General features: G+C 42.8%; 2 protein-coding genes across 2 annotated transcripts in view; both read right to left on the bottom strand.

Annotated features, from left to right (window-relative positions):
• Positions 1–3812: 3812 nt before the first annotated feature.
• On the bottom strand, positions 3813–13684 carry LOC139557510 (protein FAM110A-like). The gene is made up of 2 exons (XM_071372448.1): positions 12712–13684; positions 3813–11213 (listed from the first exon to the last, which is right to left on the bottom strand). Exon 2 carries the CDS (start codon positions 11011–11013, stop codon positions 9754–9756), a length of 1260 nt encoding a protein of 419 aa, XP_071228549.1. The 5' UTR covers positions 11014–11213; positions 12712–13684; the 3' UTR covers positions 3813–9753.
• A 2532-nt stretch (positions 13685–16216) lies between these two features.
• Positions 16217–18426, bottom strand: part of LOC139557509 (prickle-like protein 2) — a 42227-nt gene continuing 40017 nt past the window's right edge. Inside the window, exons 10-11 of the mRNA XM_071372447.1 lie at positions 17907–18293; positions 16217–17816 (exon numbers count right to left, since the gene is read on the bottom strand). Of these exons, the coding sequence (XP_071228548.1) occupies positions 17347–17816; positions 17907–18293 (857 nt within the window). The 3' untranslated portion in view covers positions 16217–17346. The remainder of the gene's footprint in view (positions 17817–17906; positions 18294–18426) is intronic.

Here is an 18426-nt window from a genome sequence, read left to right as displayed (position 1 = left end):
GAGTGGCTTCGGGACATGTCTCTGAATGTCCTTGAGTGGTCCAGCAGAAGGCCAGACTTGAACATCTCTGGAGAGACCTGAAAATAGCTGTGCAGCTATGCTCCCCATCCAACCTGACAGAACTTGAGGATTTTCAGAGAAGAATGGAAGAAACTCCCCAAATACAGGTGGGCCAAGATTGTAGCGTCATACCCAAGAAGACTTAAGGCTGTAATCGCTGCAAAAGGGGCTTCAACAAAGTACTGAGTAAAGAGTCTGAATACTTTTGTAAATGTAACATTAACCTGTTTTTGCTTTGTCATTATGGGTTATTGTGTGTAGATTGAGGAATGTTTTATTTAATTCATTTTAAATTAAGGCTGTAACATAACAAAATGTGGAAAAAGTCAAAGGTCTGAATACTTTCCAAATGAGATTATATACAGTTGAAGTCGGAAGTTAACATACACCTTAGCCAAATACATTTAATCTCAGTTTTTCACAATTCCTGATACTTTATCCGAGTAAAACTTCCCTGTCGTAGGCCAGTTAGGATCACCACTTTATTTTAAGAATGTGAAATGTCAGAATAATAGTAGAGAGTGATTTATTTCAGCTTTGATTGATTTCACCACATCCCAGTGGGTCAGAAGTTTACATACACTCAATTAATATTTGGTAGCATTGCCTTTAAATTGTTTAACTTGGGTCAAACGTTTCGGGTAGCCTTCCAAAAGCTTCCCACAATAAGTTGGGTGAATTTTGGCCCATTCCTCTTGACAGAGCTGGTGTAAAGGAGCTTTTTCAGTTCTGCCCACAAACTTTCTATCAGATTGAGGTCAGGGCTTTGTGATGTCCACTCCAATACCTTGACTTTGTTGTCCTTAAGCCATTTTGCCACCTCTTTGGAAGTATGCTTGGGGTCATTGTCCATTTGGAAGACCCATTTGCGACCAAGTTTTAACTTCCTGACTGATGTCTTGAGATGTTGCTTCAATATATCCACATAATTTCCCCCCCTCATGATGCTATCTATTTTGTGAAGTGCACCAGTCCCTCCTGCAGCAAAGCACCCCCACAACATGATGCTGCCACCCCGTGCTTCCCAGTTTGGGATGGTGTTCTTCGGCTTGCAAGCCTCGCCCTTTTCCCTCCAAACATAACGATGGTCATTATGGCCAAACAGTTCTATTTTTGTTTCATCAGACCAGAGGACATTTCTCCCAAAAATACAAGTTGCAAACCGTAATTGGGCTTTTTTTAATGGCGGTTTTGGAGCAGTGGCTCCTTCCTTGCTGAGCGGCCTTTCAGGTTATGTCGATATAGGACTCGTTTTACTGTGGATATAGATACTTTTGTACCCGTTTCCTCCAGCATCTTCACAAGGTCCTTTGCTGTTGTTCTGGGATTGATTTGCACTTTTGTCACCAAAGTATGTTCATCTCTAGGAGACAGAATACCGCTCCTTTCTGAGCGGTATGAAGGCTGCGTGGTCCCATTGTGTTTATACTTGCATACTATTGTTTGTACAGATGAACGAGGTACCTTCAGGCGTTTGGAAATTGCTCCCAAGGATGAACCAGACTTGTGGAGGTCTACAATTGTTTTTCTGAGGTCTTGGCTGATTTCTTTTGATTTTCCCATGATGTCAAGCAAAGAGGCACTGAGTTTGAAGGTAGGCCTTGAAATACATCCACAGGTACACCTCCAATTGACTCAAATGATGTCAATTAGCCTATCTAAAGCCATGACATAATTTCTGGAATTTTCCAAGCAGTTTAAAGGCACAGTCAACTTAGTGTATGTAAACTTCTGACCCGCTGGAATTGTGATACTATAGTTTGTTAACAAAAAATTTGTGGAGTGGTTGAAAAACAAGTTTTAACTTTTACTGCCTCAGAAACCCGGATCCGGGAGCACCCCCCACCCCCCACACACTGATTAGCATAGCTAGCATAGCTTCAGAAGTAGATAGTAGCATCTAAATATCATTAAATCACAAGTCCAAGACACCAGATGAAAGATACAGATCTTGTGAATAAAGCCACCATTTCAGATTTTTAAAATGTTTTACAGGGAAGACAAAATATGTAAATCTATTAGCTAAACACGTTAGCAAAATACACCACTATTCTAACTCCATCAGTTTCTTACTCCTTCAGGTGCTATCACCAATTCGGCTCAACTAAGATATTGATATCCACTAACCAAGAAAAAACCTCTTCAGATGACAGTCTGATAACATATTCATGGTATAGGATAGTTTTTGTTAGAAAAAAGTGCATATTTCAGGTAGAAATCACAGTTTACAATTGCACCCACCATCACAAATCGACTAGAATTACTAGATAGAGCAACGTGTATGACCAATTTACTCATCATAAAACATTTCATAAAAATAGACAAAGCATAGCAATGGAAAGACCCAGTTCTTGTGATTTCAGACCATATTTCAGATTTTCTAAGCGTTTTTCAGCGAAAACACAATAAATCGATAAGTTAGCATACTACATGTGCAAACGTTACCAGAGCATCGATTCCAGCCAAAGAGCGCTATAACGTAACCACCGCCAAAAGATATTAATTTTTTCACTAACCTTCTCAGAATTCTTCCGATGACACTCCTGTAACATCATTTTACAACATACATATACAGTTTGTTCGAAAAGGTGCATATTTAGCCATACAAAACCGTGGTTACACAATAAAAATACTAGGAAATCAAGCCTCAATATGTCTGACGTCATCTATCAGAGTGATCTAGTTTAATTAAAAGCTAATCATATACTTGACTAAAAAATACAGGGTTGACAGGAATCGAAAGACAAATTAGTTCTTAATGCAACCGCTGATTTACATTTTTAAAATTATCCTTACTTTTCAATACAGGGTTCGCCAAGTGAAGCTATACCAAAGCTATACCAAACAAAATGGCGAAATATGCGTTTAAAATATTTCGACAGAACAACAATTTATCATATTAAATATTGCTTACTTTGAGCTGTTCTTCCATCATATTCTTGGGCAATGTATCCTTTCTATGTTATAAACGTCTTTTGGTCGATAGATGTCCTCTGTCCTTCGAAATATCCACTAACGATCGAACGGGACCACAAAACGTGTCCAAAGTTTCAGAGTGCACAACAAAGAAATTCCTCAAAATCGCACTAAACGGATATAAATTGCTATAAAACGGTTTAAATTAACTACCTTATGATGTTTCTAAGTCCTATATCGAATTAAATTACAGACGGATACATTTCAAGTTGATAACCGAGCCTGTGAAAATGGCGTCCGGAGGTCCCATCCTGCGTAAGGGCGAGCGTCGAAAGGGGGGCTACTCTCACTCCTTGGTGTTTTATAACCTCTGAGAGCTACCTAGAAGGCCCATTCCACTTCTCATTGGTTACTGACATCCAGGGGAAGGCGGGTGCAGTTCGTGTCGTTCCATAGGATAGACAGAGACCTTAAAAACTGATCTGAAACCAGAGCTTCGCTCTCAGACCTTTCACTGTCTGTCATGGATTTCGCTGTAGAAAGTGTTCTGGGTCACCCACAGACATAATTTCAACGTTGTATGAAACTAGAAGGTGTTTTCTATCCAATATAATTAATAATATGCATATTGTACGAGCAAGAATTGAGTACTAGGCAGTTTAATTTGGAGACGACAAAATGCTAATTCGGAACAGCACCCCCTGTAGTCGCAAGAAGTTAATGACTCCAACCTAAGTGTATGTAAACTTCCGACTTCAACTGTAGATGTGTGAAGGTTAGTGTTTTTTCTGTAGGGAAGGTAATTATCCATCATGTTTGACATTCCTGGATGTGCGTAAACTTAACATTTTTATTATCATAGCATTTTTTTATGTTCTCTTTTAATACACAAACAGTCATGGTAAGCACAAATAAAACATCACAAATCACTCAGCAAAAGTTACATTCCTCCACAAATAATCCCCAATCAATACTTTAAATTGACTGAATGGCACAACATCAAGATTAAATGTATTTTGTTCCAGCAGTACGGTGTATTAAAACTAAAAGCAGATTTACCTAGCTCGGTGGAAACCCTAGGAACCTTGAGTGTAAACCAATCCTGTGAACTATTTGGTAACTCCAGTGGCTATCCTAAAACAGAAAAATTAGGTAAGACAGAAGTTTATAAAGTAGGACCTTTCAAACAAAAAGGGAGTAATGTAGGGACCTACGGGTCTTTTGTGAAGTCCACCCAACCTTTTGATACAGGATACAGTGATGAGTATCAACTGTCGCCTATAACAAAACGAAGGGCACTATGATAGATGGTATCCAAAGGTTTAAGAGTAGTAGCAGCTGCACTTTGATAAATATCACCATAATCAAGAACAGATAAAAAGGTTGACTGACAAATCTGCGTCCTACTGTTAAAAGAAAAGCACGATCTGTTTGTAGAGAAAAAACACGTTAAAATGTTTTCTTCTTAACCAGCTCATCAAAAAAGAAATGTCCTCTCACTGTCAACTGCGTTTATTTTCAGCAAACTTAACATGTGTAAATATTTGTATGAACATAACAAGATTCAACAACAGAGACATAAACTGAACAAGTTCCACAGACATGTGACAAACAGAAATTGAATAATGTGTCCCTGAACAAGGGGAGGGTCAAAATCAAAAATAAGTCAGTATCTGGTGTGGCGACCAGCTGCATTAAGTACTGCAGTGCATCTCCTCCTCATGGACTGCACCAGATTTGCCCGTTCTTGCTGTGAGATGTTACCCCACTCTTCCACCAAGGCACCTGCAAGTTCCCGGACATTTCTGGGGGGAATGGCCCTAGCCCTCACCCTCCGATCCAACAGGTCCCAGACGTGCTCAATGGGATTGAGATCCGGGCTCTTTGCTGGCCATGGCAGAACACTGACATTCCTGTCTGCAGGAAATCACGAGCAGTATGGCTGGTGGCATTGTCATGCTGGAGGGTCATGTCAGGATGAGCCTGCAGGAAGGGTGCCACATGAGGGAGGAGGATGTCTTCCCTGTAACGCACAGCGTTGAGATTGCCTGCAATGACAACAAGCTCAGTCCGATGATGCTGTGACACACCGCCCCAGACCATGACGGACCCTCCACCTCCAAATCGATCCCGCTCCAGAGTACAGGCCTCGGTGTAAAGCTCATTCCTTCGTCGATAAACGTGAATCCAACCATCACCCCTGGTGAGACAAAACCGCGACTCGTCAATGAAGAGCACTTTTTGCCAGTCCTGTCTGGTCCAGCGAAGGTGGGTTTGTGCCCATAGGCAACGTTGTTTCCAGTGAGTCTGGTAAGGATCTGCCTTACAACAGGCCTACAAGCCCTCAGTCCAGCCTCTCTCAGCCTATTGCAGACAGTCTGAGCACTGATGGAGGGATTGTGCGTTCCTGGTGTAATTCGGGCATTTGTTTGTTGCCATCCTGTACCTGTCCCGCAGGTGCGATGTTCGGATGTATCGATCCCGTGCAGGTGTTGTTACACGTGGTCTGCCACTGCGAGGACAATCAGCTGTCCGTCCTGTCTCCCTGTAGCGCTGTCTTAGGCGTCTCACAGTACGGACATTGCAATTTATTGCCCTGGCCACATCTGCAGTCCTCATGCCTCCTTGCAGCATGCCTAAGGCACGTTCACGCAGATGAGCAGGAACCCTTTCTTTTGGTGTTTTTCAGAGTCAGTAGAAAGGCCTCTTTAGTGTCCTAAGTTTTCATAACTGTGACCTTAATTGCCGACCGTCTGTAAGCTGTTAGTGTCTGAACGACCGTTCCACCGGTGCATGTTCATTAATTGTTTATGGTTCATTGAACAAGCATGGGAAACAGTGTTTAAACACTTTACAATGAAGATCTGTGAAGTTATTTGGATTTTTATGAATTATCTTTGAAAGACAGGGTCCTGAAAAGGGGACGTTTCTTTTTTTGCCGAGTTTAGTATCATCCGCATATAGATGAAGTTTACCATTTGTAAACAGATTGACCAATGGTGTTTATATAAATAGTGAAGAGAACAGGTCCCAAAATCGAACCGTGGTACACATTTATGCACTTCAAGAAATGTCGGACTTGAGCCTGAGTTCTGAGTCCTTTCACTAAAATAATCATGAAACCATAAACAGGCGTCAGAGCTCAGGCCTATCGAGGACAACTTATTCAATAAAATAGCATGATCAACAGTATCAAAAGCTTTGGACAGGTCCACATACAAAGCAGCACATTTAATTTTAGTGTCTAAAGTATTGACAAGATCATTAACAACTAAAGTGGTTGGAGTAATATTGTCAAGACCAGGTCTAAACCCTGACTGGTTTACATTCAAAATACATTTCTCAGATAAAAGAGCAAAGTTGTACATTTACCAAGGATTCAATAATCTTAAAGAGACAAGGAAGCCTTGAAATGGGCTGATAATGATTAAGATCACTAATGTTACTATCCTCACCATTATGGAGTGGCAGCACAAGAGCTGATTTCTATCATTTTTGAATATTTCCCGATAACAATGTTAAATAAAAAATGTGGGGTATTGAGCCAGCTATGACGGGCTCTGCAGTTTTCGAGAATTTGGCAGGGTTCTTACAATCAGAGAGTGGTTACATAATAATCCATTTGTTTTTACACAATGGTTCCTCAGTTGCTTAAAAGCTTGCCAGGCCAGGCCTACACCTGTGTTCCTGGCCTTGACCCAAGCATCATCTCTTTTATGAATGACTTAAAGATAGTATCTAAAACATTTTGGCAAGGGAAATGGATTTCACCTCTACCCTGTCTGTCAGCTCTGACCTCATGATAACCCTCAATATTAATATCAGAGTCGAGAATGTCCAGAAAGTTTCAGTCAATACCAGAATGTCCGAATTCATTTGCATAGCCCAGATCTTAATGTAATTCAGTTCAGGAAGTAAGAGCCTAATGTTCAGATGCATCAACCCAAGTCCTTTACAATTTCTGAAGTCACATGGAAATTCCAACTCAAACAAGCAAGTATGTTCAATAGGCGGTTGCGGGCCCTGTCTGATGGTTGATATTGATTTAGTTGGTTTGGCTATAAGATTGCATAGAACTAGACCATTAGTCTATCCCTATTAGTAAAGAGGAAGAAATTGGAATTACCTTTCCAAGGTTAGCATCATAGGGCCTGAGGCCGCAGCCAATTTCAATATGAGGAACTCTCAGAGTAACCAATGATGGAATGTTATAAACTGACTTACATGGGCTTTGGTTGCTATTGTGCAACAGCCCAAGCCCTCTAAGTGATTTGAAACCCGAGGGGGTATTCAAGTTTATGGTATTCACATTTGAACTTTAAGCACTGGGTGAGCAGACCACAGTGGGCTCCCCTTTTGAGCTAACAATAGCAGATCTAAGAGTGGAATTCAATCGAATGGGTACAAAATTACAACTGACAACATCCCTGGCAGTATAGACAACAGTACGAAGATAACGCTTAGAGAGGATGGGCGGTTTTACCCGAGTGGGGCTTGGTCTGTCTCTGAGTCAATATCTTAACACAGCTTTAAAATGTGACGAGAGAGTCCAGGCTCCTACTGTAGATAGTTTGGGTGGAGTCCATCATCCCTGTATAGCATCTTTTGTTTCCAAAAAGTTTTTAAAAATTATCAATTAAAGTTATGCCAACAGAATGGCAGTAGACTTTAACTTCTTAATAGGGGGCGCTGTTTTCACTTTGGGAAAAAATCGTGCCCAAATTAAACGGCCTAGTACTCTGTTCTAGATCATACGATATGCATATTATTATTACTATTGGATAGAAAACACTCTGAAGTTTCTAAAACTGTTTGAATTATATCTATGAGTAAAACAGAACCCATTTGGCAGCAAACAGGAAGTGAAAATTCTGAAAATGGGTCTCTGTGTAAGGCCTTGCCTATTCAATTGCCTTTTATTTATGGATCTGTATGCACTTCATACGCCTTCCACTAGATGTCAACAGGCAGTAGAATGTTGAATGGGGTGTCTAGCTTGATGTGAGACCGAATGAGAGCTTTTGGAGTGACAGGTCCGCCATATTGGCAGTATTTTGCTGCGCACCAGAGAGCACCATATTGTTTTCTGCAATGCATTAGGTAGACACAACGAAATGCTCCGTCTTGGACGTTATTGGATACATATGAGAAAAACATCATAAAGATGGATTTTCAACTGAGTTTGACCAGTTTATTCGACGTTTATTATGACTTTTGGAATTTTTCGTTCCATGCGCCAAGAGTTCATTCACATGTGCGCGCCACCATGCTAGCCAAAGTTGCTAATTCGACAGAAGAAAGGGACATTCTAAAACAAAACAACGATTTATTGTGGAACTAGGACTCCTTGCACTGCATTCTGATGGAAGATCATCAAAGGTAAGAGAATATTTATGATGTTATTTCGTATTTTTGTGGAATATGTTGGCTCCAACATGGCGGAGAATGGCTGGGCGCTGTCTCAGATTATTGCATGCTGTACTTTGTACTAAAGTTATTTTTTTTAAATCTAACACAGCGGTTGCATTAAGAACCAGTGTATCTTTCATTTGCTGTACAACATGTATTTTTTAGCAAAGTGTATGATGAGTTTTTTGGTTAGATTACGTGACTGTCCAAAATTTCTCCGGACAATTTGGTGCATTTTGGCGCCATATTCACAATGTAAAACCAGGATTTGTAGCTATAAATATGCACATTTTCGAACAAACATAAATGTATTGTATAACATGATGTTATAAGACTGTCATCTGATGAAGTTGTTCAAAGGTTAGTGATTAATTTTATCTCTATTTGTGGGTTTTGTGAAAGCTATGTTTGCGGTGAAAAAATTGCGTTGTGTGTTTGGCTATTGTGGTGAGCTAACATAAATATATATTGTGTTTTCGCTGTAAAACATTTTAAAAATCGGAAATGTTGGCTGGATTCACAAGATGTTTATCTTTCATTTGCTGTATTGGACTTGTGTTTTCATGAAATTATATTATATGACATCCCTGTGGCGCTAGGCTAGGCTATGCTAGTCAGCTTTTTTGATGAGGATGATCCCGGATCCGGGAGGGGGGGGTCGGTAGAGGTTTTAAGCCAGATATGAAGTGCTAAAAGCCTGCTGAACCTTTCACAGTCGAGACTCAGCGATGGCACGGGGCCAGATATAATCGGCTGCTTTTCAGAGCCTTTTAGGGTGTTGATCAGCGCAATAAAATCCTGTTTCATTATCTCTGATTTACCATTTTTGATATAATTTGTTCCCACATGCACTACAACAGCAGCCGCTCTTGGCTGGGAACAAATAAATCCTGTGATATCCTTCACCGTAGCCCCCAGGTAGCACAGGGTTTTAGCTCCAGGAACTAAGATGTGCTTCACCATGGAACTACCAATGATAATGGCTGGAGGAAGGTGAGTAGCCTTGGATGTCAGGCCTTTTCTGGGCCTCCTTGAGGACCGATGGGAGATGAGGTACAGAGGATCCACATCATCAATAGAAGCGTCATTCACCAAACACTGCTGCTTTGCGCTGGATGAAACAGGTGTTAGTACCAAGTACCATACAATAAATAATTTGCACAAATGATGTCCAACACTGTATCAAACTGCATTGACAGACAGTTTCCTTCACTATTAGTCCAGATCAGTCCCTTCCTTTCATTTTCATTAGTTGGTTTATACCGGCAGTCACACTTCTCCTGCTTTTTTCTCTGTACAGGAATTGTGTTTAAAGTGCACCTCCATGTTTTTCTCCCCTGCCTCTATTTACATCAGTCTCTCATGGCCCTACATGTTGGTGCTCCTGGCACTATCCTTGGATGTGCGGATACCATAAAGCCACTTGATAACTCTGGCGTTCCTCTCAATTACTGAGACGCCATAGGGTGCCGGCTCTGCAGCCCCACCTTCCTCTTCACCCTCCTGGCCTGCACACTCTGACCCAGGAGCACTGGCACTGCGGAACTGTGCAAGGGAGGCGATGTCTGAGCCTGGCCCCTTCAGCACCTGCATCTCCGAAGTGTCCAAACCACACAGGTTGAAGAAGCGCTCCAGCTCAGTACTGGCCCGGGAGTAACGGTCACTCATGTCAGATTTGGAGCGGTTCAGAGAGGGACGTTTCCTGGAACTACCGGACGATAAGCAGGTGACCGACGGGGAGGGCGGGAGTATGGGGGGGTTGGCTGGGAGCTGGACGGGGCTAGACTGGGAGGTGCGGTTTGGGGTGTGGTTTTGTGGTGGAGGGGCTGGGACAGGTTTAGGAGACGCAGGGCCTGGTGCATAGGTAGTTCGGGGGTGGAAGAGACGCAGAGGTGACATTGCGTTGTGGATCTGGGTGTGTGGATGCAGAGCCATGGGCTGCAATGGGACGCGCATCTGCTGCTGTGCTCTAAGGGGCGTCCTCACTGGTGTGGTGTGGTGGGGTTGGGGTATGACGTCCACTCTACGTATGGTCACTGCAGTAGGAGACCCTGTAGGACTTAGTGGGCCAGAGGCATTTACCCTTACTTTGACTGGGGTGGACCACTCAGGACAGAGGGTCTGGATACTCTCAGCAGCCCCTGACCCAGCCCCAGCAGAGGTTGGAGAGGGACAGGGAGAGTTGGTAGTGGGGCAGTCAGGGGCCTGACTACTCTCCACTGGGTCCATGGTTGGGGAGGTAGGGGGAGTTTCAGGCTCACCCACCCCGTTGATCAGGTTACTCAGGTGCTTCAGGTCCAGTGGGGAACTCCCTTGCTGGTTGAAGTCAGGGCGAGGCAGTTGGGCCTTACGGGTGGGCCGCAGGGCAGGGGACATCAGAGGCTTGCGCATGATAGGTGGAGGCACTTTGATTGGCTGTTGCTTAAAGAGGGCCACCTGGTTCTTGACATATTTAGCCTTGGCTGCTGCCAGTCTCTCCACTGCACTCTGCCTGGGCTCAGCTGCTTCCAATGTTCTTGGTTGGAGGAGGCGGCGGTTGGGCATGAGAAGGCGGTTGGGCGTTCCAGCAGCAGCAGCCCTCACTGCCACCGGCTGTCTCAGGCCAGGCTGGAGGGTCTCCACAGGCATGCTGCAGGTGGGCTTGTTTGTCCTTGACTCCTGTCTTTATCCTGCTTTCTTTGGCCACCCAAAGTCAAAATTATTCAGATGTCTTCACTCCAGGATCATACTGTCCCCAAAAGCTGACAGGATTTTGCTTGTGGCTGATATGATTCCGTCTTCTTCCAGTTCCCATAAGGGTGTCACTTGAACCCTGGTGCCCTAAAGTCCTGGATGTCCAGCAGAAAAAGGAAACAGCATCACATCAGATAGCAACTTACACACCATCAGATAACTGTCATCAGAGGGACAGCATACAGGCAAGCAATCAATATAAATACCAAATATACCTACCAAGTTACCTCAAAGACAGAGGGAACCCCTCTCTGCCAGATCATTTACCTTCTACAGAGATACTACCCCTATGGCATTGATACTTCAACTCACACAAATCACTTTAAAGTGCTGTGGTTGACTCAGGGATATTATAAGTCAACAGTAATGGCCCCAACCGCTGTACTCACAAAACCCCAGGATGCAGTCAATGACAACACAGAATGTTATACATCTCCACAGCTGTCAACAAACTATTGTTTGGAGGAATACTCACAACAGCTGGTAGAGGGGAACAATGCATGTCACCTTTAAATAAAGATTCCCAGTTGCTAGTGCGTTGTGCTGGGCTTCCTCTAGACCAGTGTTCCCCAACTCCAGTCCTTGAGTGTACCCTACAACACACATTTTTGTTGTAGCCCTAGACAAGCATACCTGATTCAACTTGTCAACTAATCATCAAGTCCTCAGTGAGTTGAATCAGGTGTTTGTCTGGGGCTACAACAAAAATGTGTGCTGTACTGGAGGACTGGAGTTGGGAAACACCGCTCTAGACCGCAGACCCCGCAATAGAAGTCTTCAGTATCTCTGAAACCATACCACTTGATCCACCCCTCTAGAAGTTGACTGTAGTTATCATCAATTCATTTCTGAACATTTGTTTTGCTTAGAAGAACACAAATCATGTATTATTTTTGTCTGCACCAGTAAATGTATTGAAGATCGGTGACCACAACAACATAAACATTAACTTGGGTCAGACAAATGATTCCATTAATGTGGCACTTCTGGGGAACAAGAAGTTAAGATTGTAGGCCTACTATTCACTTCTAAAGATGTTCCTATTGTGTGGTGTCATGCGCTATTGGTAGATAAAGCGCAAAGATATGAATGTCAAACCAGTAATCTGTGCTTTATGAAAGTGTTTAAGACACTGGTCTAATAGTCTGTATCTGACAGACATTCTGAACAACATGTTTCTCATTCCACCTAGAGCCATGCCAATCCCCTACTGAGGTTAGAGCTGTCTCACTACACTCTCTTACCTGCATGTCCTTTATCTCTTCATCTATGTCGCTCCTCCTCTCCCTCACACACTCCTACTGTACACACAGTACAATTTATCAGTCAATGAGGGCAGAGGACATTCTGTTTTATTAGGCTAAGTTCTCAGAATACAGTAATACTGAACACACAGAGGTATGTAAAGTGGTATGCAAAACAATAACTGATCCTTCTCCTTCAACCCAGTGTCAAGTGTCAGCTTCTTCTATTTAGGAAGAGAAAAAAATACACCTAACACTGAAAGGATCTCTCACATTCACACACCCAAGGCTTATAGATTAATTGTCCTTAATTCCAAATAAGGCGTTGGTTACTTGGACACACACATACCTTTAGAATGGAAGTAAAATCTTACAGGTCCCCAACAGAACTCTAGGCCTCTCCACAGCTCAGCACACCACAGAGGATACAAACTGCAGAATTCTACTGCAGAGACAGAATGGAAGGGAGCAACAGACCAGCCAAACCTGTCAGACAGCTCACATGCTCCTCCTTCTCCTTCCCCTACCTGACTACTACTTCTTCTTCTATGGTATTATGGCGGTCTGAAAACATACGTTAAAGGTGCATGCCGCCACCTTCTGTGTGGGCTGTGTGTCTGCCTACTGTTCTGGAAGAAAACAATGTGCCCTGCCAACTAACTAACTAACTAACTAACTAACTAACCCTACACCCATTAAAACCTCACCACTATTCCACTACTTTGGCTCTATCTGATCCTACACCAGGCTGGCAGGATGGGACACTATTGCTCAACACACCTTCTGCTGTAAAATCTTGTACACCCAAGTACTTCTCTGCAGCTGCCACCACAACATATATTTTCTGTGATTTTACATTCCATTTCTGCGGTACAGTTGATAACCATGGCTAATAATTCTAAGAAGCTAACCTTACTGAAGAACATGTTATTCCTATCACTCTCTATTGGCCTCGGGCTACTCACAGGTAAGTCTTAGGATCCCTCGCCCTGGACCCATCTTCCTCAACTACTCTCTTCACTGCCTCAGCATATGACACTTTCTGTACTACTCTCACCCTGACAACCTCAACCTGCCTTTCTCTCACCAGACACTTCTGATCTCCAGGACCATGGGTACCCCTACAGTTAACACACAACATTTCCCACCGATACCACACATTCCTTTGTCTCATGCCCTCCTGCACACTTTTCACATCTAGGAATCTCCACACTGTTGCAACATTACCATAAGTTTGGCACCTAAAACACAGTAATGGGGTTGGAACAAAAGCTCACACGAGAACTGACAAATCCTAACTTGACATAGTCGGGTAAAGACTGCATCAAAACTCAGGAGGACAGACAGTGGGTGTGTTCGAGCGGTAAGCCTAACAAAGCCTACTGTAGACGAAAGTCGGCGAGTGAAGTCGGGGTAGGTTAATCTGCGACAGCCGAAAGTTGGACACTGTAGTGGTTCTCCAACAGCAAGGCTCAGATCAACATGGCAGTGTTAACATAGCTGCTATTGTTTCGAAAAGTTTGTCTGTATAAATGTCGAAATAAACCTTTCTGTACCTCCATATCACACACTCACAAACTGGACACATAACGTGTACAATTCATTGGTTAGAGAGAGGTCTCAAATATCACTTTTCATTTGTATCCTGAATCAAAGCAAAGTTGGTTCCTGTTTCAGTCATGTATTTGAAAAAAGTTGACAAATAGTGCCTCCCACAATGCAAGTGATGGCTGCATGGTGCAGTTGGTGAGAAGCAACTGCAGTGACTTGGTGACTTCTTAAAAAACTGCATGACCTTTTGATCACATGATTTTTGTAAAGTTCATGCAGTCGTCATGTAGTTACAAGTCGGACAATTTTTATAACCATAATGCAACACACTTTGAAAGGCGATGACCAATGATAGTCAACGACTTGACAAAAGTAATTTGCTCGAACGCGCTCAGTGGCCGTGTTTCGAAAGCATCAAAACGACTGATCTACAAATTACCTTGCATCATAAATAACTTATCATTTGTAGATCAGTCAGTCACAATTTACCCATGATACATTGCGGTTTTGATCCTCTCTAACAAGGCCAGTGTCTTTTCTGTTTCACCACGCTCTCCACCGGGTCTGCGTCATCCCACCTGGCTGCTCTGAGCAAATCACTCCTACATAAGGAAGTAGACTTGCTTCTTCTGTCATGTGATATCAGTTTCCTATTCTCTAATGATTTCAGTAATCAGAAAGATTTTTTTATATGAAATGAGAACAAAGTTTTTTTTAAATAGATGTATTTCCCCTATTACAGAATCGGTAATTTCCTCATAAATTCTGAAAAGTGACAGTTTGATTGAAGTATTTTATATATATTTTTTAAACATAGAAAAACAGGAACCAGCACCAAAGAGTACAAAAATAATAACTGGACCAAAAAAAAAATCTACCCTTTACCTTAACAACAGCTTTGCACATTCTTGGAATTCTCTCAACCAGCTTCACCTGGAATGCTTTTCCAACAGTCTTGAAAGTTCCAACATATGCTGAGCACTTGTTGGCTGCTTTTTCTTCACTCTGCGGTCCAACTCATCCCAAACCATCTCAATTGGGTTGAGGTTGGGTGATTGTGGAGGCCAGGTCATCTGATGCAGCACTCTCCTTGGTCAAATAGCCCTTACACAGCCTGTTGGTGTGTTTTGGGTCATTGTCCTGTTGAAAAACAAATGATAGTCCCTCTAAGCACAAAACAGATGGGATGGAGTATCGCTGCAGAATGATGTGGTAGCCATGCTGAATTCTAAATAAATCACTGACAGTGTCACCAGCAAAGCACCCCCACACCATCACACCTCCTCCTCCATGCTTCACGGTTGGAACCACACATGCAGAGATCATCCGTTCACCTACTCTGCTTCTCACAAAGACACGACGGTTGGAACCAAAAACTCAAATTTGGACTCATCAGACCAAAGGACAGATTTCCACTGGTCTAATGTCCATTACTCGTGTTTCTTGGCTCAAGCAAGTCTCTTTTTCTTATTGGTGTCCTTTAGTAGTGGTTTCTTTGCAGCAATTCGACCATGAAGGCCTGATTCACGCAGTCTCCTCTGAACAGTTGATGTTGAGATGTGTCTGTTACTTGAACTCTGTGAAGCATTTATTTGGGCTGCAATCTGAGGTGCCCGTTAACTCTAATGAACTTATCCTCTGCAGCAGAGGTAAATCTCGGTCTTCCTTTCCTGTGGTAGTCCTCATGTGAGACAGTTTCATCATAGCGCTTGATGGTTTTTGCAACTGAACATGAATAAACTTTCAAAGTTCTTGTAGTTTTTCAGATTGACTGACCTTCATGTCTTAAAGTAATGAGACTGTCGTTTCTCTTATTTGAACTGTTCTTTCCATAATATGGACTTGGTCTTTTACCAAATAGGGGTGGTATACAGAAGACAGCCCTACCTTGTCACAACACAACTGATTGGCTCAAATGCATTAAGGAAAGAAATTCCACAAATGTACTTTTAACAAGGCACACCTGTTAATTGAAATGCATTCCAGGTGACTGCCTCATGAAGCTGGTTGCGATAATGCCAAAAGTGTGCAAAGCTTTCATCAAGGCAAAGGGTGGCTACTTTGAAGAATCTCCAATATAAAATATATTTGGATTTGTTTAACTCTTTTTTTGGTTACCACATGATTCCATGTGTTATTTCATAGTTTTGCTGTATTCACTATTATTCTACAATGTAGAAAATAGTACAAATAAAGAAAAACCCTGGAATGAGTAGGTGTGTCCAAACTTTTGACTGGTACTGTACATGTTGCACTATTTCCTCTTTTGAACATATCATACACTTACATAGGGAGGCTTTACGTCAAAATGGAAACAAAGTTTACTTTACACAGACACACATGAACATACACACCATTCACAGCCCAGGTTATTGTGTACAGATAGCCTTTGAATCTCACTGTGTGGGCCTGACATTCTTAATTTTGGTACTCACTGCTCTCCCAGAGTATTTAACCAACTATTTGGTGATTCATAACTGTGTAACATTGCATATAACACCAAAGACAAAACCAGTAGGCTACAAAAACATTTGAAAAAAGTCAATCTTAGTTTATATCGGATTGGCTTGGTGGAAGAATGTGGTTGAGAACAACTGTCACCACATTCTTTGCTGAAGAACTCTGTGTGGAAACTGTGAGAGAGGGCCAAATGCCCATGAAGACTCAGTTACTGGGCTCCCGAGTGGCGCATTGGTCTAAGGCACTGCATCTCAGTGCAAGAGGCACCACTACAGTCCCTGGTTCAAATTCAGGCTTTACCACATCCGGCCGTGTTTGGGAGTCCCATAGGCTGGCGCACAATTGGCCCAGTGTCGCCAGGGTAGGCCGTCATTGTAAATAATAATTTGTTCTTAACCGACTTGCCTAGTTAAATAAAGGTTCAATTTAAAATGTTTAAACTACAAAGAAAGGTAGACTCTGAGAAGGAATCCTCAAATCCTTACTGTAAGGTCAGTAAGAATAACTTCCCACAATAAATGCGTACATGTTTATACTGGAATGAGAGTTCTCTCTCCACAAATTCACTTGAATAATATCATGCAAAGTGAATTTCCTGCCTTTTTGGAGTAAATCCTTTGCTTGTTCTAATGCTGTAACATGCACTACAGGCCCGCAGTGATGTTTCCTTACAGAAGCATACAGACTTCCCAAATGGATGCAAGTTTCATTTTACTGTGCAAAAACGTGCCCGAAACAATATACAAATATAAAACGCATAAAAAAATATTTTAAATCATATTCTGAACACTAATATGTGATACGTCATAGTACAGTAGTTTACTCCATCTTTGAATAAGTCTGCTGCATAGGAGTATTGTGTTCAAAGTATCCCAAAGGAATACCAACATATTACAAATTTATTTTTGTGATATTGAACATTGGTTTGCTTGTTGAATAAGAATAACTTTCACTGGGTCTGTGAGGGTCAAAGTTAGGAGATTGCACAGTTTGTGTCTTTGTCCTTTGCGCCAAGGCTATTTGCTCTCCTCTTCCTCCTTCTCAGGCTGTTCCTCAAACCCCTGTCCTTCACTCCTTTCGTCTCTCCATCCCCCTCTCCGTCCACCGACGGGGGCCTTCGGGTTAGCTGGGGGGGCAAGGGGATGGGCTGCCCCAAGAAGTAACCCTCTTCCTCTGATTCTGAGGAGGAGGAGCAGGTTGAGCAGGAGTCCTCGTGTTTGTTGTACTGGGCTGGCTGGAGGGTGAGTGACAGGGGCTCTGTGGTGCCAGGGGAAGAGAGGGAAGCACTCTCCCGTTGTCCTCTCCATTCTAGAGCATCCAAACGGGGCCGATCAGGCAGAGAGTGACGGAAGCGTGTCTCTGTGCCTAGGTGGAGAATGGAGTCGGAGGCCACACGGCCGCGGTTCCATCCCCGCCGTAAACTACGATGTTGGTATGAACCATCTGTGAGGGGACACAAAAAAAAGAGAGACACAGTTGGCAGTTGTGATGAAAATAAAAAAATTACAGAAAAAATTAAGAAAGTGGTCTTACCCAGTAGGTCCATTTGAGGTGGAATGCCCTTCTCCATATGTAACCTGCGCCCAAAACCTCCATCCTCTTCCTCCCTCTCCACCTGTTCTTCTTCCTTTTCTCCTTTCTCCTCATCTTCTCCTTTCTCCTCATCTTCTTCTTCTTCATCTTCCTCCTCATTCACAGAGTAGCTGCAGCTGATTGGCTCTCGGAAGCTGACCCTGGCTGTCCCACTGCGAAATGATTGGGGACTATGGTCAGGGGAGCTTGGTTCTGGTTGGTGCAGATTTGGCTTGGTCATCAAATCACGAGACTTGGTGGGTAGAGGGGCTGGGAGGGGCGGCGGGTCAGCAGGACTGGGGTGGTTTAGTGATGCAGGTAAGGAGGAATTCCTCGGGGGAGGAAACACTGGGAAGAAGGAGAGATAACAAATAAAATACCTCAATCTATAAAAAGGCAAAGGATTCAATTACTGTTCAATCAACTCACAATAACAGGAGATGAGAAAGATTTGGAAACGGATTTATAGAATACTACCGCA

The sequence above is a fragment of the Salvelinus alpinus genome, chromosome 28 (assembly GCF_045679555.1).
Source record: "Salvelinus alpinus chromosome 28, SLU_Salpinus.1, whole genome shotgun sequence".
Lineage (NCBI taxonomy): Eukaryota > Metazoa > Chordata > Actinopteri > Salmoniformes > Salmonidae > Salvelinus > Salvelinus alpinus.
Note: the sequence above shows the minus strand (reverse complement) of the source record. Positions and strands in the feature narration are given on the sequence as shown.

Coding starts and splice junctions, on each gene's coding strand:
- LOC139557510 (XM_071372448.1), bottom strand. CDS start 11,013: ATGCCTGTGGAGACCCTCCAGCCTGGCCTGAGACAGCCGGTGGCAGTG.